At 60.5% G+C, this 21,335-nt stretch overlaps 1 protein-coding gene across 4 annotated transcripts; it reads right to left on the minus strand.

Moving 5' to 3' along the window:
* Nucleotides 1–475: 475 nt before the first annotated feature.
* Nucleotides 476–21,335, minus strand: LOC120392710. Of its 4 annotated transcripts, XM_039517474.1 has the most exons (8): nucleotides 21,024–21,334; nucleotides 16,618–16,704; nucleotides 12,075–12,185; nucleotides 8,451–8,597; nucleotides 6,547–6,666; nucleotides 2,764–2,871; nucleotides 1,885–1,968; nucleotides 479–1,094 (listed from the first exon to the last, which is right to left on the minus strand). In XM_039517474.1, exons 1-8 carry the CDS (start codon nucleotides 21,132–21,134, stop codon nucleotides 900–902), a joined length of 963 nt encoding a protein of 320 aa, XP_039373408.1. In that variant the 5' UTR covers nucleotides 21,135–21,334; the 3' UTR covers nucleotides 479–899. The 4 variants fall into 4 exon arrangements, with proteins under 4 accessions (XP_039373410.1, XP_039373411.1, XP_039373409.1 ...); XM_039517476.1 differs by lacking the exon at nucleotides 6,547–6,666 and having other exon boundaries at nucleotides 476–1,094; nucleotides 21,024–21,335; XM_039517475.1 differs by lacking the exon at nucleotides 2,764–2,871 and having other exon boundaries at nucleotides 477–1,094; nucleotides 21,024–21,333.

The raw sequence follows: 21,335 nt of genomic DNA on the forward strand, positions 1-21,335 counted from the left end.
CTGACTACAGAGCCACCGTCAGAGCAGAGGGTTCCCATGGCACAGCCAGCCCTAGAGCCAGCTGGCATGGTGGGTCTGTGATACGGCACCAGGAGCTGAGACCAAATCTCCCACCGTGTATGGGGCTGTGGGGCCACCAGAATGGTGGTGCTGAGTGCGAGGGTGCTCAGCTAGGCCATGCAGCTCGAGGAGGAACATTGCATGCTGGGAGCTGTGGTCTCCACAGCATGTATCTGTAAATTAACGCTGCTATGTGACCCATCCTCCCCATTGGCTCATGCACCATGGGTCTCTCTGGCCCCCTCTCCTTAGCAGACGACACCAGGAGTAAAGGAGCCGGCGAAGCCCTGGGTGGAGTCGTGCGGCCCTGGTTCAAGGCCCAGCCCCGCCAACAGGAGCAGGTCACACAGAGCGAGTGATTTGTGTTTATTTGCGCTCTTAGCTCACGTTCCCCGCAGGTATAAATGGGCGCAGTTCCACTCAGCGCAGCAGAGCTGGACTCACGTACACCCCCGTGAGTTCAGCCCTTTACACGGAGCTTTAATTTCATTTCTATCTATCTGCCTCTGCACAGCACCTTGGGAGGCCGGAGGGCACCACAGGACAGGCCGTTCTGGTCCCCGGGCGGCCACGCTCCCCTTGTCTGTGCTGTTACAGGGAACAAGGCAGGGGCGGGTGGGGTTGTGGGTTTGCAGGATGCAGAGAAAGGGGCCTTGGATCCATCCCAGCCCTACAGCAGGAGAAGCGGGGGGCGTTTGTACTGGCTGGGGGGGGAAGAAGAGGGGTTGGGATCCAGATTCCGTGTAACTGATCTCAGGGGCGTGGAGGGGAGGGGCTGCTGCCTAGCTACACAAGGGAGGTGAGGCCTGGAAGGAGTCTGCCTCAGGTGGGTGCAGTAGCTAATCTCCGCTTGATCCTCCATCCGCCGCCTCTCTCAAGGGGGGCGTCTGGCTCCGCAGCGTGAGGCCGGAATAGCAGCCAGCACAGTACAGTCTGTCTCTTGCTCTCTGCTTGGCTTGGCGCTTCGCCACCGTGGGCCTTTCGTCTTCTCTCCTGGTCCTGGGGCTCAGGATCCCCTCAGCAGAGCGCCCCTCCTGCACGAGACAGAGAGGGGTCACCTACAGCGTCCTCGCCGCCCGCTGCTCCTTGCCGCCATAGGACAGGGTGCCAAGGGATCCCAGAGGAGCTAGCCAGGCCTGGCACACACGACCACCGCCCTTCAGGCAGAGGAGCAGAGTGGGGGCAGGGTGCTCTGACAATCAGCCGATGGCTGAGGAACCAGGCACTCCTGACTGCTAATCTTGGCTCCATCATGGACTCACCATGTGCCCGGTAAGCTCTCCGTGCCTCAGTTTCCCCATCTGTCTAATGGCGATAGTACTGACCCGCCTCCTGCAGGGACCTGGGAGGATTCAGTCGTTACTGTCCCTAGTGTGCTCTGAGCCCAGACAGCGCTAGCGAAGGAGCAGTACAGCCCCAGCAGCTCTTCCCTTCACCCTGACTGAGCCGGGCAGGACGGAGCCAACGCCTCCTTGCCAGCCGGGACTCAGTCGCTGTCTCTCTGCAGCAGGCGGCTCGGTGATAGGTGCCAGGGAGAGCAGAGCAATCTGTGCTCTGCTGCGCGTTCCCCAGGGCATCTCCCCGCATGTCCCAGCCGGAGGTGGGGGCTGTGACGGGACTTTCCGATCCTCTGTGGACAGTGGCAGCAGCAGGTACCGTCCCCCCCTTCGCTCTGCCCTCCCCCCACTGTCCTGCATTCCCTGACCAACTGCGGCAGGTTAGTTGTGTTTGAAGGAAGGGGAACAGAGCGTCCCCGGCTCCGAGTCCTGCCCTCCCTGGGGCCCCTGGGTTGCCTCGTGCTGTTCCCCCTGAGGCTTCTCTCACCTGGCCAGTGGCTACAGATCCGTGGCAGCCAGGACAGGGGAGCTTGGGGGCGGGGAGTTTGTCTTTGACTTCCTCAGGGGGGCTCTGCAGGAGGAGAGGAGAGGGTCAGGGCGAGTCACTGGGAGGCCAGGGCTTACAGGGCAGCATGGGGCGAGGCCGGGGGGATGCGTGAAAATGGTTCACACCCTCCTGGCCCTGCAGCAACGGTGAGCCACCGTCCCTGGGCTGCACTGGTCCGGCACGTGAGGGCCTGGGCGGATTCGCTGGGGATCTAAGGCTCTGTCCAGGCTGCAACTGGGGAGACAGACTCGCGCTAGCTCCTCTCAGGCAAGTGCGCTAAAAATAGCCATGTGGCCGTGGCAGCGAGGGTGGCAGCTCAGGCCCGGGGGGTGGGCGGGCTTGGACACGGGGGACTAGCCCGAGCCGCCACCCGCACCGCACCGTCCACACTGCTATTCTTAGCATGTTACGTGGAGCAGAGCCAGCGTGAGTCTGCCTGCCTGGGGGCCACGTTCCCAGCTCCAGCGTAGACAGACCCCTCGAGGGAGGCTCCCCCCTGCTGTCACAGCCGTGGGGGGGTCTCAGCACCGTGCTCACCTCCCCACCAGCTCCTACGGCTTCCCTTCCTCCAGGAGGGGGCTGGTTTGCTCCGTGGCTGTGGCGCATGGAGCTCTCCCCAGTCCTGTTCTTTCTGCGCCAGCATTTCCCTCATTCACTCCCCTCCCATCTCCTGGAGCATGTGCCCTGGCTGTATCCTGGCCGACACGGTCTCCCAAGAGCAACCGGAACGTTGAGCCCCAGTGATTACGGAACAGGCTTTTGTTGCCTGTTAGTTAGTCCGGAGCTCATGGCTTCCACCCTCTTCCCCTCTTACTGTACCCAGCCTATGATGGACCCAGAGCCGGGTCTCCAAGTGGGCTTCCTTGCGGGTCTGTCTTGCTGTGGTTTCTGGCCTTCCCTCTTAACTCTCTCTTGCTGGTGGTTGTCCTGCAGGAGAGAGCTGCGCATCAGGGACATGCTGCAAGGCAGGAGTTGGGGGGGGGTGTGAATGTCACCGCCTGCTGGCTGGGCACAGCCTACACAGGGGATAAAGCTCCTACTACTGCTGACAGCCATTGGAGATCTCCTTTAGCGCAAGCGGGAGCGGCTTCCTGAAGATGGGCACCGGGAGAGCGGGAGAGAGGAGTGAAGAAACAGCAGCTGGCGAGAGGAAAAATAAGAAATCGGACGGGCTTACACTGCCCCTCCCCCCTCAGCAGCACTTTGAGGGCTTCCAGGGTGTCCAAACCCACGACTGGCACCTCGGGAACTGGGCCCCAGTGTCGTTTTTATACGAGCGAGAATTGAAACTGTCAGGTCACAACCTGCCGCCAACAGAGCCGGGGCTGGGGGGTGAAGGGGAAGAGACTGTGAACTCTGAGCAGATTCTGAGAGAGGAAAAGTTAGGAATAAAAATCTGTTCCAAACAGAAAAGTGTTTGCAGCCTTTCCCCCAGTGCCTGTGTGAGCAGGGTCTGAAGGAGCTGGGGGCGCAGCCTGTGTGTGCATAGACACGCCCACCCTGCCTCGGTGTGCAGCGTGATGGAGCGGCTTTCCCAGAGTGATCCCTGTGGGCTGGTGCTGGGTTACAGAACACGCGGAGTGTAACCTTTTCTGAGTGATGGGCCTGAATATTTGGATGCTAATATCTAAACTGTATCATTAAATTGATTAACTCACATTTGGGATAGTGCTGATTATGTATTTTATGTATCTTATGACTTTTAACCCAGACTTTGTATTTCTGTACAATTCAAGCATTGTGCCCAGGTGTACAGACACCTTTCCTTAGCCCCGGGTACTAGATCATTTTCACATTAGCCTGAATGCAGGGCTAATGAAACGTGGTTTCCTTATTGTACAAGTAACAGGCAGCAGAACGGCACTTAGCCTGCCTGCCTGAGCGGTTCCCTTAAACTGAACCTCATTTGCTCAGCGGAGGGTAGAGAAGCTAAATCCTACCTACTATCTGACCTTCTCCTTTCTTCTGTTCGAAGCCAGAGCTGTTAGACTCCACTGAGAGTCCTTGTTTTGTCCAATGACGGCTAGAGCTAAAACCACCAATAACCAGCTGCTGAGCCTTAGACCTGGTGTGGGACAGTGTTGTCCTCAAAGACCCTGCCCAGCCTGCACTAGCAGAGACGTTTCCTGCTACCCACTGAGGGCTGGGTTAAGTGGTGGGGCCTCAGGGCATGACTCTGCAGCAGAGAGACCGTGGGGCCGGGGCCATTGGCTGCAGCAGAATGAACAGTCCCAGCAGCGGGCAGTGCCGGGCAGAGAGAACAATGGTAACTGAGCTAGTTGCAGCCGCAGTGCAGTGGCTCAGGCATGGCTTGATGTCCCGTCTCCACCCCGGGGTGTGAGGTGAACTCACGTGCTGGCACCGCTGCTGACCAAGCACAGTAACTGCGGGTGGGGTGCGGTGGAGGGAGAGGGGAGCGATGTGTTAAATGAACATTTGTTGTCAGACTTTCACAGCGCAAGGTGATAAACTGAGGCAAAGGGCACTGCCCAACATACTCTGGGGTGGGTGTTTACTCGGGGTCACGTGCTTTCGGATTGTGGTCATGGTGTTTCCCCAAATTAATGCCGGGTTCCTTTCCCCTTTTATTAAAAGTTTTCTTTGCTAGCCACAGACTCAGTGCTTGCAAGGGGGGACGAGAGGGTTAAATTTTCCCAGGTTACTGGGTGGGGACTTGAGGCGGTTCTGTTTTGTTTTGTTAAGAGGAACCCCAAGATACTGAACCCAGCCCTTGTTACTGCCGGCTCCACCTGGCAGAAGGGTTACACTTGCGTTTCTCTTTCCACTGGGGACTACTTTGGGTAGTGGAAGTACACACACCAAACAACCACATCTCCACAGAATTTCTTCAAATGCCTGAGCTGTGCCCTGAGAGCAGCGGGCACCGTCAGGGTGTGCATTAGCTGGCTGCTGGGCCACTTATCAGGTGGCCTTTCCAGTTTGTATGTCATCACCGCCTGACCCTTCGCTCTCACTCAGGCAAGAGCCGCCTATTTAACCCCTTTTGTCTCTCCTCCGGATGCCCCAGGCTCAGGGATACTAACCCACCGCAGTCAGTGCCTTCCCCACCCTGGCACTGCTGCTTGTAAGCAGCGGAGACAGAGTATGAGACGTGAAAAAACTTTGTCATCATCACATTCCTCTGGCCTGAGCAGAGTGTCTGTCCCTGGAGCCTGCTCCTGCGATCTCAGGGACGTCAGGGTAGCAGATGCTTTTAGGATTGGGTTTGCTTTTGGAGCTGCCTTTCCTTGGGTCTGGTACAGCACCGCTCGCCTCGTTGGCACGTAACAGCTAGCACCAGAGTCTGGTCCCCTCACTCTCACTGACCAAAATCTCTCACCACCAACGGCTCCAGTGGCCCCGTGGGGCCACTCCCGGAACAAGGTGCTACCGTACAGAACCCAGCCCATAATGAACAGTGATAGTCTGCGGGGCTCAGACACCAACCGTAGTGTTCCCAGCACTCATGCTATAGCCTAGCTGCTCGGATATGCAAATCTCTGCCTCTCGATTGGCTCACAAGAGACAAAGACTACCTTTTCTTGGACCTCTAACTCCGCCCACATTTCTCAGCTAGCCTGACAATGTTTATTGGGGTGGGGTGGGGTGGGGGGATGATTTGGGTCTCATAGTCCTGAGTCCCTGCACATACCCACATACCTGTGTGGGAGACATTAAGGACAATGTAACTGTTTACAAGGGCTCCATGATTCAGCAAACAGCAAGACTTGTTGTGCCTGGAGATAATTATTAACACTGACTTCATGCTGGTCAATATTTACCGTAGGTCTCAGGTCAGTAATGTTGATGTTCACCTGGGAAGCCAGTGGGCCGGCTTCAGAGCTTCGGGTCATGGGGCGGGGGGGAGGGTTTGCACTAACTTTTTTTTTTAATTAAATGCCCTGTGCTACAAAGCTGTAAAGCTGCAAAGGAGTAAATCCAGAGTAACTCCACTTAATCCAGTGGTTACTCGAGATTTACCCTGGGGTAACAAAAGTCACTCATGCTAATGGAGTTACTCCAGATTGACACCGGTATAACTGGGATTATAGCCTGCCCCCTATGAGTTCACTATCTATCGAAATGAAGAGTCGCTGGGCTATCTTCCCCTCTGCGGCCCTGCAGCCCTGCCCCAGAGGGAACTGGGGTTTATTTGTTTAGTTTATCTTTTTATTTATTACCTTCTTTAGAAGGGAAGAAAGGTTCTTGCAGCTCCGTCCGGGGAACCCACTGCACCTAGAACTGGGCCTGAAGCCAGTGGGATCCGAAAGAAGCAGCATTTCTTAGCAGGGCACCTAAAGGAGACTCCACCTAGGTCGTGCTTACGTGCCCCGAATCAGCCCTCCAGCCCCTGGTCCATCTGTCTCGCTGGCAGAGGGGCCCACAGGGCAGCTTGTGCTCTCACTAGGGACAGCAGGGTTGGCCAATCGGAAGCCCCCTGGTAAAATGCAGCCTATGGCCAATGGAGGCTATGGGTCCCAGCATGCAGTGCTCCAGCACGATCTGGGTGGGCGCAGCTTAGCTCCACAGGCTGCGTCCTGCAGCTCCTGGGGACTTCCCAGCCCTCAGTCTGAGCGACCCCGGCTGGTCTCTGCCTCTTACCTTGGGGGACACTAGAGGGCTGTAGCAGCCCGAGCAGGGCAGCCTGGGTCGCTTGGGTTTTAGTGTGCGCGGCTCAGTTCCTTCAGCCGCCCTCCTGCCTCGCCCGTGTGGTGCAGGCCCCTGTGCAAGGAGAGAGCTGGCATTGGGCTCTGCTGCCAGCGAGCAGCACGGACGGGGCACATCTCGCCCCTGGGCTGGCCTGGGCACACCGAGCTCTCCCGGCCAGCTCCCTAACGCCAGTGATGGGCGCGGTGCTGGGAGCAGAGCAGCGGGGAGCCGTGGGGCGGGAGTGCTGCGGGACAGGCTAAGGGCTGGAACGCACCATGGGCGGCCGGTATCCACGGCCAGGGCAGGCTAAGCCTCCCCTAACCCAGGCCATGGCCTCGCCCATCTTCTGCCCCAAGGCCCCACCCCCTCCCTCTTTCCCCTGAAGCTGATGGGGGCTCAGCTCCAGTCAGCAGCCTGGAGCTCAGGCCCACCAGCAGCCAGGGCCTGGGGCTGCCCTGGGAAGCTGGGGCTAGCCAGGGGATCGGGCCAGCGGCCCCGGGGCAGCACTTGGGCCGGCCGGAGGTCAGGCCAGCGGCTTGGCCCAGTGGTCAGGCCAGCGGTTCAGATGGAGAGGGCTGGCACGGCTGGGGCGTGATGGCCGGCAGCTCAGGGCAGGCAGGGCTGGGGGCTCCTCTGGCGGAGGGTGGGGCTCTGGGGCTCCTCCGGCCATAGGGAGGGTGCAGGAGGAAGGGGTTGGGCCCAGCGGGTTAGCCTCCCCGAAATGGGGGTTCACCCGCCCATGTAATGCACTAAAGAAAACCCGCAGCGGGCAGGGGCACAGGGACCTTGCAAGCCCTGGTTAGTGCGGATGCAGAGGCACTGGCTGGCTGGTGATCAGCAATGGAGTCTCTGGCATCCAAGGGCGTGTCTGCACAGCAGCTAAACACCCGCAGCTGGCCCGTGCCAGCCGACTCGGGCGCTTAGGACCCGGGCCGTGGGGCTGTGTCACTGCTGTGTAGACGTCTGGGCAGGTCCCCGAGCTTGGGCTGCAGCCTGAGCCCAGATGTCTACACAGCAATGAAACAGCCCAAGCCCCGCAAGCCCAAGTCAGCTGGCACGGGCCAGCCGCAGGTGTTTCTTCGCTGTGCAGACATACCCTAAGCTGAGCCCTCGGCAGTGTGCTGTGGCCTTCCTTCCGGGCCTCCCTTTCCCCTCAGTAACGCCCGTCCCCTCTCCCTGAGCATGGGCGCTGGCTGCCCCAGCCTCCCAAGGACACACCAGCTCCCCCTGGGCCCTAGCGCTTAGGCCGTGGAGTTTCATTGCGTGTTAGCCGGGCCGTGGGTAAATCACAATTCTTTTACAAAATGCATGACAGCGTCAGCGGCAAAATATTGAATTTCCCCGAGTTTGCACACAATGAATTTCACAACTAAATTCAGAGAGACAAGGTGGGGGAGGTGATACCTTTTCCTGGAATTGCTGTTGGTGAGAGAGACGAGCTTTCCACCTGAAACAGAGCTCTTAGCGCTCGTCTCTTGTTTACACAGAGCTTGCGCAACAGAAGTTGGTCCAAAAGAGATACTACTTCACTCACCTTGTCTCGCAAATACCCTGGGTCCAGCCCGGCTACAACAACGCTGCAAACCACAACTGAACTACGCCAGTTTCAAGGGTGGTCAGTTTTGAGTAGCCTTACTAGTAAAACTAATTCCAGCCGTGCAACTGACTAGCTAAGGGAATTGTTTGTAGTAAGGACTCTGTTGCAGACATTTTCTTTAAAAAAAAATATTGGAAAGATCACGGTTTGGAGGCACAGCCCGATTTCTGGGCCCTCCGTGACATGGTGATTTGCACAGGGCCCAGCTCATTAGTTAACATGAAACTCACAGCTGCCACCTCCTCTCTTCTTACTGTACCTGGAGGCTGATGTTGGCAGGGGAAGAAAGAACAGTCATATAGCCGTAGTTGTAAAGTGAGTGCCCTGGTGAATTCGATCTGGGTCCAGGTCGCAGCTGCGGATCTCTCTCAACTTCCCTCCTGGTTCTCACTTCTGAATCCTGGACCTGCAGAAGGACAGTGTTAACGCCACACTGCAGTGTGATCTCTGGGTAACGGGGGGCCCATGGGACAGCATGGGTCTGAGCGGGGGGAGCTCTGCTTCGGGCAGCAGGCCCCCCGCTGAGTTCATTTCAGGCTGAGTTTGCCATTAAATCTCCACTGGCGCCTGAATGGGGCTTTCCCTTCCCTGTGCTGACACTGCAGTGCACCAGGAGCTGAGAGCAGCGATGGAGACACCTCTCCCCTGTGCTCTGGGAGCTCCCCTGGGACCTCAACATCAGCTCCCAGCTTCCCAGTGTCCTGCAATGGTCCTTTCCATGGTGCGCTGGGTGCACTCGGGCGGCCAGGTGAGCTTTACTCCTGCTAACGCTGCCAGTGGTGCAGAGAGCAAACAGAAGGAGGTTGGGATGCTGTCGAACAGATGGCCAGCAGACCAAGGCAGGAGGCTAATTCACTCGCCTGTTAAGTTAGTTTCAGAGGTCACGGAAATGATATTGTCTTCACTTACCTGTAACCTGTCGAATGCTATCAGGTCACTTTAGGTTTGACCCTAGATCAAAGGCTGTATTAGCATTTAGATGAGCATGTACTTGGAGTGCAAACTTCCTGAAAAACCAGTGACTGTTACCTCTTATCTGTTTTTATTATAACGTGACAATTGCCTTATGTACATCACTAACCAAATTACTCCTCAAATAAATCTTTTGAATGCTGACGAAGGGTTTAAGGACTTTAACAAGCAAATGCTAATGTCAAAGCAAGTGGTCACTGATGCGGCGACCTGAAGTCCTGGACTCCATCTGTGTTCTTCAAAGGAAGCGCCCACGTGGGTGAAACGCCAGCGTGTCTTCTGTGAGCCGGATCTACAAATACTGATTCAAGGGCATGATCCAGCATCTCTGGACTAATGGATTCTGATAGGGGGAATCCTGAGCGATTGGACAGAGGTCCCCAAAAACCAATTTGGGAAACCCTGAGAGACGTACGGTGAACTAGCAGAGATCTCTGCTGTCATTTGGACTTACAAACTCTGACTCAGCTGTTATGTATTTTACCTGCTTCAACCTCTCAATAACTCTCGTTCCTTTTCTTAGCTAATACGTATTTAATTTACTAGAGAAATTAGTTCTTTGGTGTGAGCTCCTGAGCATCCACTGAGCTGGGGTGAGTGACTGGCCTTTGGGGTCGGGGCGGCAGTGCCCTGATGCACGGTGATTTCTGGTTTACGTGACCTTTGTCACTAAGTCCAGTTTGTCTGGGTGGTTAGGTTGGCTGAAGAGCCTAAAGGACCTGTCTGTGGCTCCATAGGAAGATTAACAGAGTGCTCCAGGAGCCCGTGTCTGTTACTGGCTTGGTGACATCTAATTATAGAACACAGCACCAGTGTGGGGGGTCTGCCCCGGCTTCTGCCAGTCTGCCCTGAGACGCACTCACAGCCGTGAGCCCCTCCGGACAGCGTGACGGAAGTGACAGGGCCAGGGGCTGTGGAAGGACAGGACGGGGGCTGTCATGCACTATGGGAACATCACAGCGGGCAGGGGAACTAGGAGCTTGCAAGGCCTGGTGGAGCTGGAGTTCGCTGGAGCTGCTGAGCCTCCTGGCGCCTGCCTCTGCATCCTGGCCTGGCCTCGGTCGGGCTGCACCACTAGCTAGTCCATTTCCCTGCCGCACGCCACGAAATATCAGGATCGTGCTTGGTTTGCTCCGGGGTGATGGAGCTGTGCCCTGTGCCCCTCCTGCCGAGCCACCGTTTCCCCCACCCCTGTCCCGGAGCGTGGGCTGGACCGCCGGGCTTCATCGCCCCTTGGCTAATCTGGGGCTCATGGGATCCAGATTCTCCCACACCAGGTGGCCGGTTTTCAGCCGGAACGTCTGGTTGCAAAGGGAACCTGGCAGCATCCAGCCAGCACAGCTGAGCAGACACTCAAGGTCTGGTTACCTGCAGTAACCAGCTGCTCCCACAGGAAGGGCAGCAGCTGCTTCTCGAGCCTGGAGGAGTGGCTCTGCGGAGCAGCCTTTCCCGCCCCGCACGCCTGAGGGAGAGATCTGGGGGCTCCGGGAACGGGCTCCACAGTAGGTACCAACACTGTCCAGGGGGCAGGAGGGTAACCTGCCTGCTCCCATCCCGCTGTGCCCTGACCCCCACTCCAGGGACCGACCCAGCCACCCCACTGTGCCCCAATTTCCCCAGCCCCTCACTCCGGGGACTGACCCACCCACCCCACTGTGCTCCGATTTCCCCAGCCGCTCACTCTGGGGACCCCTCCACCCTGCTGTGCCCCGATTCCCCCAGCCCCTCACTGCAGGGACCCCTCCACCCTGCTGTGCCCCGATTCCCCCAGCCCCTCACTGCGGGGACCCCTCCACCCTGCTGTGCCCCGATTCCCCCAGCCCCTCACTGCGGGACCCTCCACCCTGCTGTGCCCCGATTCCCCAGCCCCTCACTCCAGGGACCCCTCCACCCTGCTGTGCCCCGATTCCCCCAGTCCCTCACTGCGGGGACCGACCCACCCACCCCACTGTGCCCCGATTCCCCCAGCCCCTCACTGCGGGGACTGACCCCTGCCATGCCCCAATTGGGCAGGTTCCGCGTCAGCTCCTCCCAGGGCCGGCTCCAGGCACCAGCTGAGAAAGCTGGTGCTTGGGGCGGCAGATTCTAGGGGGCGGCTTCCGCCCAATCCTAGGGTGGCACTGACGCTTTTTTTTTTTGCTGCTCCTGCCACCCTGTAGGGGGCAGAGGAGGGGAGTGCCCTGCAGCAAACTCGGCAGGGCAGCCCGCGTCCTTCCCTCCCCGCCGACCGGAGCAGCTCGGAGCTCTCCAGTGGTGAGCGCCCCCCCTTCTCTCTCTCCCCTCGCTCCCTCCCCTTCCCCCATTAGCCCGGGTGCACGCTCTGCAGCACAGGGAGGCCCCTGGCTCCGGCCGCCCTGTGGGGTTTTTTGTCTTGTTTTTCCCCTGCTTTGCCGGCCACGCTGTTCCCCCCCCACCCCCGCTTTGCCACCCCGGCTGTGCCCCAGGTTGGGTTTTTTTCACCTGCTTTGCCGCTCCGGCTCTGCTGCAGGGTTTTTTTTCCTTCCCTGCTTTGCCGTTCCAGCTGTGCCGTTTTTGTGTCCCCACCCTGCTTTGCCGCTCTGGCTGCGCTGTGTTTTCTTTTTCTTTTTTTTTTCTTCACCTGCTTTACCGCTCCAGCCCCACCGTGGTTTTATGTTGTTGTTGTTTTCCCCCCTGCTTTGCTGCTCCGGCTGTGCTGCAGTTTCCCTTTGCCATTCCAGCCGCACTGCTTTCCCCCTCCCCGCTTTGCCGCTCGGCGCCCTGCCCCTTTTTTGCTTGGGGCGGCAAAAAAGCCAGAGCCGGCCCTGGCTCCCGGCATGGGTGGAGAGCGAGCGATGGGGGGGAGGACATGTGAGGCAGGGGGCGGGGCCTCAGGGGAAGAGGCGGGGCAGGGGTGTTCGGATTTCAGGGATCAGAAAGTTGGCAACCCTACCTCCGGCTTGGCAGGTCTTAGGAGACTCAGGGAGCCTGGTCTCCAGGTAGGTCTGCGTTTGGGTTGCTGCTGCTTCTCCACTTGTCTCCTGGCTCTCGCTGGTTTACCTGGCTGCAGAGAGAGGATGAGAGCTGAGAGCCGGCTCAGGGCTCGGCGCAGTGTGCGCTGCCTCAGCACCAGCGCCAGGGCCTGCCCCGGGCAGGGCTGGGCCGGGCGGCTGGGGGCTGCACTTGGCCCGTGGGAGGTCCCGCAGGGGCCCCCACGAGTGTTTTCCGGGGCCCCTTGAGTGTTTCCCGTCTTCCCGCGGCTCCGGTTGAGCTCCCGCAGGGATGCCTGCGGCAGGTCGACCGGAGCCCGGACGAGTGGACCTGCCGCGGGCATGACTGCGGAGGGGGCGCTCGTCCCACGGCTCGGCTGGACCTCCCGCAGGCATGACTGCGGCAGGTCAACCGGAACCGCGGGACCACGGCACCCGCCGCAGTCATGCCTGCGGCAGGTCCGCTCGTCCCGGGCTCCGGAGCCGCGGAGCCCCCCAGGGAAAGGGCCGCCCCACGCGCCTGCTTGGCGCGCTGGGGTCTAGAGCCGCCCCTGAGCGGGGGCCCCCCGCCGCCGAAGACCCCGGGCCCCCGGAATTCTCTGGGCGGCCCTGTCCCCGTGCCCCTGCTGGGAATGGGCAGGGCCGGATTAACACGGGGCTTTAGGGGCTGCAGCCCAGGGCCTCGGGCTAAGGGGGGGCCCACAAAGATAAATCCATAATTATCTACAATTCAGTGGTCACCAACCCACTGATCCTGGAGCCTCTACCAGTCGAGCGCAATCTCCGGGCTGCTAAAAGTCCAGCGGCGCAGCAGGGCTCAGGCAGGCTGCCTGCATGCCGTGGCCCCACGCCTGGAAGCGGCCGGTGCTGGGGCGTCTCCGCGGCCCCTGGAGGAGGGGGAGGCTCTGCGTGCTGCCCCCGCCCCCGGCACCAAGAACCGGCCAATGGGAGCTCCAGGGGCGGCGCTTGCAGGCACGGGCAGCGCGCGGAGACACGCTGTTCCCCTCCCACTGGGGCGCGCAGAGACATGCCAGAAGCCAGCCACTTCCGGGAGCGACATGGGGCCATGGCCTGCAGTCAGCCTGCCTGAGTCCTGCTGGGCTGCTGGCCAGGAGCTGCCGATGGTAAGCGCCTCCTGGCCGGAGCCTGCACCTCTCACCCCTTCCTGCACCCCAACCCCCTGCCCCAGGTCAGAACCCACTCCTGCACCCCAACTCCCTCCCAGACCCCGCACCCCCTCCTCCACCCCTACCCCCTCCTACACCCAAACTCCCTCCCAGACCCCACACCCCCTCCTCCACCCCAAACCCCTCCTGCACCCAAACTCCGCACCCCCTCCTGCACTCCAACCCCCTGCCCCAGGTCAGAACCCCCTCCTGCACCCCAACTGCCTCCCAGACCCCGCACCCCTCCACCCCTACCCCTCCTGCACCCAAACTCCGCACCCCCTCCTGCACTCCAACCCCTGCCCCAGGTCAGAACCCCTCCTGCACCCCAACTGCCTCCCAGACCCCGCACCTCCTCCTCCACCCCTACCCCTCCTGCACCCAAACTCCGCACCCCTCCTGCACTCCAACCCCTGCCCCAGGTCAGAACCCCTCCTGCACCCCAACTGCCTCCCAGACCCCGCACCCCTCCTCCACCCCGACCCCTCCTGCACCCAAACTGCCTCCAAGACCTCGCACCCCTCCTCCACCCCTACCCCTCCTGCACCCAAACTCCGCACCCCTCCTGCACTCCAACCCCTGCCCCAGGTCAGAACCCTCCTGCACCCCAACTGCCTCCCAGACCCCGCACCCTCCTCCACCCCGACCCCTGCCCCAGGTCAGAACCCCTCCTGCACCCCAACTGCCTCCCAGACCCCACACCCCTCCTCCACCCCGACCCCTCCTACACCCAAACTCCTCCCAGACCCCACACCCCTCCTCCACCCCAAACCCCTCCTGCACCCAAACTCCACCCCCTCCTGCACCCCAACCCCATACCCAGGTCACAACCCCTCCTGCACCCCAACTGCCTCCCAGACCCCGCACCCCCTCCTGCATCCAAACTCCACACCCCCTCCTCCACCCCGACCCCTGCCCCAGATCAGAACCCCCTCCTGCACCCAAACTCCCTCCCAGACCCCGCACCCCCTCCTCCACCCCAACCCATCTCTCTGGTGACTCCGTTGTTCCCAGCTCACCTCTCTCAGAGGAGAATAGCAGCCAGGACAGGGTTGGGAAGGGGGTGGCCTGCGTTTCTTGTCCTCCCTCCTGACTCGCAGCCGATCCTGGGGGTGGAGAGAATTCGGCACTTAGGCCACGTCTCGTTGCCAGAGTGTGTTTCGTGCCTGCTCACTGCCCAGTCTCAGGGCAGGCGCAGAGCAGGATCAGCTCCGTGGGGCAGGGCGGGGTGCGCTCGCCGGCTGGCTGGGCGCCCGAGGCTGGCACTGGCGCAGCAGGGAGGTGGCAGAGCACAGGGTAACAGAGGGGAGAAATGCAGAGCACATCGTCCGTGCCCGGCACCAAGGCAGGGTTAGTCTCCACCGTCCCTGGCGCCTGTCTGAGTGATGGCAGCCCACCTGGGCTGCCCCATGGCCCACACGCCACCTGCCATCTTGTTGTGCTGCATACTGAGCTCTGCCCCGCACGTCTCCTAGGCCAGGCCTGGCCAGGGTGTCCTCAGAAGGCAGCGTTATGGCGTCTCCCACAGGGCCTGCCTGGGCGCACGGGCGAGGAGGCCCCGTCACAGCACTGCCCGGTGAGGCTCTCACTCTGCTCTGTACACTAGGGGGTCTGCTGATTGTGGCCAGGTGACGTGTCCGTGTCACTAGCTTTGGGGATGTTAATTTTATTTTCAATAGTTGAGTTTGGGTTTCTGCTTTTCGGAAGAAATCCTCCCCAGCAGGGATAAGGACCAGAGAAGAGGAGTGGAGTTCTCGGCTCTCTGGCCACCCACCCGGACCAGGAGATTTGTAGCGGGAAGTCTGGGGAGGAGACCCTGCTCCAGCTCCCTGCTCGGGGGCAGGAGGTCTGTCTACCCACACCGCAGTGCTCGCAGGCCGGCCTCACACCGAGATGGCAGGATAGCGGTGTTTGGCTCAATGGTTATGGAGCCTGGAGCTATCTCGCTCCCCTTCCTTCTGAGCCCCCATTTCCCCTCTGTAGCACCCCTCCCCTCTGCCTGAGCACAGGCTGGGGTGCTGTGCATGTGACATCGCCTCTCTCTTGCACTCACGCCTTGAAGCTTCACCTCTTCCTTTTTTAGAGAAGTCAGGACGCCTGGTCTCCAGGTATGTTCAGGCCTGGGTCTGTGTCTGGGTTGCTGCTGTTTCTCCACTTGTCTCCTGACTCTCACTGGTTTACCTGGCTGCAGAGAGAGGGTGAGAGCTGAGAGCCGGCTCAGGGCTCGGCGCAGTGTGCGCTGCCTCAGCACCAGCGCCAGGGCCTGCGGCTGGGGGCTGCGGCCCGTGGAGGGCAGAGAGGTCCCTGAGTAGTTGTAGGACAGTGAAGCTGGGCGAGCTAAGCTGGAAACATGCAGGTCAGTCCCCTGGGGGGCAGCTGGGCTCTCTGCAGCCTGTCGGGGAAGGCCCCTCCCCGTGCCCCTGCTGACACTGGCTGGGACGGGGCGGGCAGATTGAAGCACCCTGCAGAGCGGTTCATGCCGGCAGCAGGGCCATGCAGCCGGTCGGAGTGCGGCAGGCTAGTGCGCTGTGAATTCACACCCCGGCGTGCCACACGCTGGCTCGCCGTGTGGACAAGCTCTGAGACAAGGGGCAGATGCGGCTTCCCCTGGTGATGCAGCCGCGCTGGGGTTGTGACAATCTATCGCGCTGTCTCCCTGAGCCCTGCCCTGGCTTCTGTCCCTCGGCGCTCTGCATGCAGTGGGGGCACCCATGGGAGAGCCCCCCGTGACAGTCAGGACAGGTGAGCACAGAGAGAAGGACAAGGAGTGACACCCTAGAGAACCCTGCAGAAGGAGGGGAGCCCGCAGCACCCTACAGGGAAATAGAGGGGATGGGGACGAGCAGCATACATGGGAATGGGGGATTACAGTAAGGCCTTTCCACCTTAACTCTGACCTCGGGAGGCTGAACTCTGCAGCCCCCTTGTTCTCCATGCAACTTGTGTTTTGTATGGAAACACTGTCAGTACAACAATGGCAGCCCGCAAACACCCAGCGTCTGCTGGGCCCTTCCTAGGGATGGTCTGGGAAGGGCTGGCTGGAGGACAGGGCTGGAGAGTGGACACTGGCCATCACTGGCTGATTCTTCTGTCTTTCACCCCAGATTCAGGCAGATTCCTCGGCTCAGACTCCTGCTCTGGCGGGGGAGGGGGCAGGATGCCGTCTGGGCCGTTCCCAGGTTGATCCCTGTGTTTTAGTCCCTGATTGTTAATCTGCAGCTGTGGCTTCCCCTGCCCTGCTCCCCCTCCCCCGGCTCAGCTGCTGTCTCTGCTAACCCATCTCTCGTGCAGAACCTCTCGGGCCCCCATCTCTCTGGTGACTCCGTTGTTCCCAGCTCACCTTGCTCAGAAGAGAATAGCAGCCAGGACAGGGTTGGGAAGGGGGTGGCCTGGGTTTCTTGTCCTCCCTCCTGACTCGCAGCCGATCCTGGGGGTGGAGAGAATTCGGCACTTAGGCCACGTCTCGTTGCCAGTGTCTGTGTTTCGCGCCGGCTCACTGCCCAATCTCAGGGCAGGCACAGAGCAGGATCAGCTCCGTGGGGCAGGGCGGGGGTGCGTTCGCTGGGCGCCCGAGGCTGGCACTGGCACAGCAGGGAGGTGGCAGAGCACAGGTTAAAAGAGGGGAGAAATGCAGAGCATATCGTCCGTCCCCGGCACCAAGGCAGGGTTATTCTCCACCGTCCCCGGCACCAAGGCAGGGTTAGTCTCCACCGTCCCCGGCACCAAGGCAGGGTTAGTCTCTGCTGTGTTTTGTCCAGCCCCCCTCAGGGGCCGAGAGCGCCGTCTGCCAGCCCTCACCGCTCGGAGACCTTCCTTCTGCTCCGCCGCCATCTACCTTTGCCCACTTTCCTCTTTACTCCAGGCTTGGCCCACTCCATGGTTCCTGTCCCTGCCTGACGTTCTCCCCTCGAAGTGGCCACCCGCCGTTAGCCCCCTGTGATGTCACCGCGACAAGCTAGCGCCGTCTGACACTTAACTCTCCCTCCGGCTGGGGGTGGGAGAAGGGCTCCGTGGCCTCACTTCCACTTTTCCCGGCTGAATTCCATCATGTTATTTCTGGCTCTGGTTTCGAATCTCTCTCAGCAACTTTCTGTCATTTCTCTCTCCTCATTAGTGTTTGTGACTCCTTCCAGTCTAGTGTCCCGTGGAGATGCTGTGAACAGACTGGTCACACACCTCTCCAGGGCACCCCGCTGGCTCTTCAGTCAGACCGGACCTAACCCCGACCCCTGCAATGCCCACTGGATGCCTCTCCGGCCCTCAGCACCCCGCCCTGTGTCGTTACCCTCGATGTATGGGCCTGCCCAGCTGATTTTCTGTCTACCAAATGCGTTTATAAAGCTCTGAGAGGTTCATTTGGTGCATTCCCTTCGCTCACCAGCCATGAGTTTGACCTAGCGCAGCAATCAGCCTACGCTGCTATGACGTCTTCAGAAATCCTTCTGGCTCCGCTGCCCCCTAGACACCTGCTGTGAGGGTTTGCAAGGTCTGGGCTGTGTCCCAGCCATTAAACCGTCCCCCTGCTTCGTGTGCCAGACCCCCCCAGGGTCACGCTTTCCCACCAGGGCAAGGCCACGCTGCCTCAGCACCTCCTGGAGGGGCCTTCGGGCTCCAGCAGCTCCTGTTTATCCCCGCGGCTCTCCACGGCCTGCAGAGCCCTGAGCGAGGCTGTTCCTCGGCGGGGAGCAGTGCGCCCCTCTTCCCCGCAGGGAGCCGGGGAGAGGAAACTCACTCTAGGGGTTAACGTGGGTCATTGAGGCTTCCACTGTCCCTGAAGGGGTTTCCATTCCCCTCAGCTGAGTCCAGGCCAGCCAGCCCTGGAGGCCCTGGGTCTCAGACCCCAACCCTGGTCTCCCATGGCCCACGGAGAGCAGGAACTCCTTCCCCCCAGGACGCGACCATGCCAAGCGGCTAGTCCAGAGTCACACCGATAGTTCATAAAAACGTTACAGCAAATTCCCACTCTGAGCGCCCTGCCTCGCTTTCCTCTCATTGGCCCTGCAGTGTGGAGACCCAGGCAGCAGCTGAGGCCAGATGTGCATTCGCAGAGACGAGGGGTCACTGGCCAGCTGGCGTGTGGGCCCCAGCCTGTCCTAGCAGGGGGGCTGCAGGGGAGGGCTGAGAAATGTGAGTAAAACCTGGGAGTGCAAAAAGATGTTCTGGGTGCGGGAAAGGGGCTCCCTCAATCTCATTCCCCCCTCCCCCTCTCCCTCCCCCTCCCACCGCTATCCGCCTTCACCAAGTGCCTGATGAAATGTTTGCCCATTGCACAAGCCCTGACCTGAGCAAGGGGAAACCCCAGAGTCACACAAACATGTTTTCAGCAGGGCCCTGCCCAGCTCAGCCAAGGGGGGTGGGGAGGGGGAGGGGGCTGTCAGCCAGGCAGCGGGTGAAGCACGGGGCTAACCCTTGATCGGGATGTTCTGTTCCACAGGTGCTGTCAGCTCCATCCCTCCCCCTGGCACCCCAGCCCTGCTCCATCCCTCGGAGGCCTGACTCGGTGGGACAGGCCCAGCCAGGGACCAGTCTGCCCCACGGCCGTACCCAGTGTCTGGTCCCTCCCCGTCGGCCGCAGTGTCACTGCCTGCTCCGACTCCCAGCGGCCCTGTGGGCGGTCTGCCCCCACCCATCTGTGCCTGCATTAGACATGCCACAGCGGCACAGCTGTAGACAGCGACGGGAGGGGTCCTTCCATCACTGCTCTGAGAGGCGGGAGCTGGGTCAGTGCACCAATAGTGCTGCCTACCCAGGGGCTGTCCCCTTAACTCTGTCCCACAGGGCAGGACATGTTTCACCGCCCTGAGCAATTCCGTTAGGTCACCCTAACCTTGTAGTGGAGACTAGCCCTAAAACCTGCTTCCAAGTCATGGGCAGTGAGTCCCTCCCCCCATAGGGCCGCCTGGAGCAATAGGGACCATGTGGGTCTCTCCCAAGGCCCGTGGGCATTACGGGGGTTATTCGTTTAATCTGTGGTGCCCACGGCTGTGCCAGGCACTGCACAGACGACTCCTAAGACATAAGCCCTGCCCCAAGGAGTGTCCCATCTATGCCAAGGGCTCCCAGACGAAGCCAGAATCCATACAGCTCTCCCACCTTCAGTGGAGCTGGGCCGGTTTACGCCAGCGGCGGATTTGGCCTGTCCTCTCATGGCCATCCCTTGTCAGCCGTGCGCTTTCTCAGCTGGACTAGGCAGCAGCCTGTGACCCACACAGAGCTGTCCTCCATCAACCAGCCAGGGACCTGCAACCACTGCCCGAGAACCACTGAGCCGGGGGGGGACGACGACGACAGTGGCCAAGTGAGGGTGTAACAGGGCGAGGAGGGGCAGGGGGCAGGTCCAGGGGTACTCGGGTGACACAGACAGGGCTCCTGCTGGGTCCCATGTTCCTCTTACAGTGCAGGGGGGGCATGTGCCCTCCTTGTAAGGGCTGCTCGTGGGAGTGACTCCAGCGAGGAGAAGGGCTTCGTGCCAGGCTGTGGGAGGACACTGGAAGGCTGGGGTGGGGGGGGAAGGAAGGCTCTGGAGGACAGTGGCACTGGCTGATGGGACAGGACGGGGCAATTCCAGCCGAGACGAGGCCAGAGACACAGGCAGGGCTGGGTGGGGAGTGCCCAGAAAGCAGGACAAGGAGTTTGAGCTGCAGGGCGATGGCGGGAGCAGGGAAGAGACTCTCGGCCAGGGGCGGGGGGGGAAGCTGCAGGAGAATGAGGCTTTGGCAGCCACGTTCTGGGGGAGCAGGAGGGAGCAGGGGCAGTGTCTGAACGTCTCCAAGAGGAGGTGCCTTATTCTTTTCTTTTGTAACTTAGGCAGTTGAGTTTCTCCAACCAAAGGCCTCCCAATGTCACCCCCTTCGTCCCTGCTTCTCCTCCCCAAGCTGACGTCAGCTGCCCCAGCATTTTGCAGTGTGCTTCCTCGCCATCCCAGATCCCAGCTCGCCCTCGGGGGGGCGGGGGGGCAGGGGGGCAGGAAAGCGATGGACACAACCAACAGACCCCAGGGGATGTTGTCTGCAGTGCTGGGGTGGCCATGTGGGTCCCAGGCTCTGAGACAGACAAGGTGGGGGAGGGAATAGCTTTTACTGGGCCAGCTTCTGCTGGTGAGGGAGAAGCTTTCGAGCCACCCAGAGCAGTTTTGCAGATCCGCACCCAGAGCTCGGAGCGGCTCAAAAGCTTCTCTCACCAACAGAAGCTGGTCCAATAAGAGATGTCACCTCTCCCAGCCTGTCTCTCTGAAACCCTACAGTAGAGAAGCAAATCACACAGTTAGTGACCAGGAAGGAGAAAGACACACACACACGCACGACAGCACCAAACACACACACACACACACACACACACACACACACTGCCAGTGGAATTATGGTGGGAGGTGACAGACGGCTTGATTTCCTTCCTGTGATTCCAGTATTGCCCGTTGCCACAGGCAGGACACTGGAGCAGCTGGATTAATTGTCTGAGCTGGTCCAGCAAGCCCTGTGTTCCTGGGGGGGGCGTAAAGTCTTTTGGTTCAGGAAGGCCCCAGTGCGGGTGAGAAGCTAGCGCCTGCGGGCTCCGGCCTCCGGCTGCCCCTCACTGGCTCCACGATCCAGGCCGTGTCTCGCCACACACCCACACCCAGAACCTCCGCTTCTTTTGAATAATGTCGAACCCGAATCCTCTGCGGGTCGATGGGTGGGGTCCCTGGTCCCCCCCCCAACTGTCCCGCCGTCTCATTGCTCAGGCCTGCCCCTCCCCCACAGTACAAACCTCTTTCTCTCCTACCACATCTTCCACCTCCGTCAAGTCCCCCAGGTCGGCCCCGGCCACCGCCACAAGGGTGAGCGCAGCTGCTAAACCCGCCAGCAGCCAGAGCCTCATCCTGCACCGGGCTTGGTCCACCTGCAGGTGCGGCTTCTCCGACAGCCTCGCAGACTGTCCTGCTGGAGGGCGATGCAATGTCGCAACCCCCGCATGGACCTTGACTGTTGGATCCCAGCTCCCCGGCAACCTGCCTAACAGCTTAGGCTCCTGCCTGGCCTTACACGTTTACCTTCCTGCTCCTGATAGGCCGCTGACTCA

This window comes from Mauremys reevesii, unplaced genomic scaffold (genome assembly GCF_016161935.1).
Source record: "Mauremys reevesii isolate NIE-2019 unplaced genomic scaffold, ASM1616193v1 Contig11, whole genome shotgun sequence".
Taxonomy (NCBI): Eukaryota; Metazoa; Chordata; order Testudines; family Geoemydidae; genus Mauremys; species Mauremys reevesii.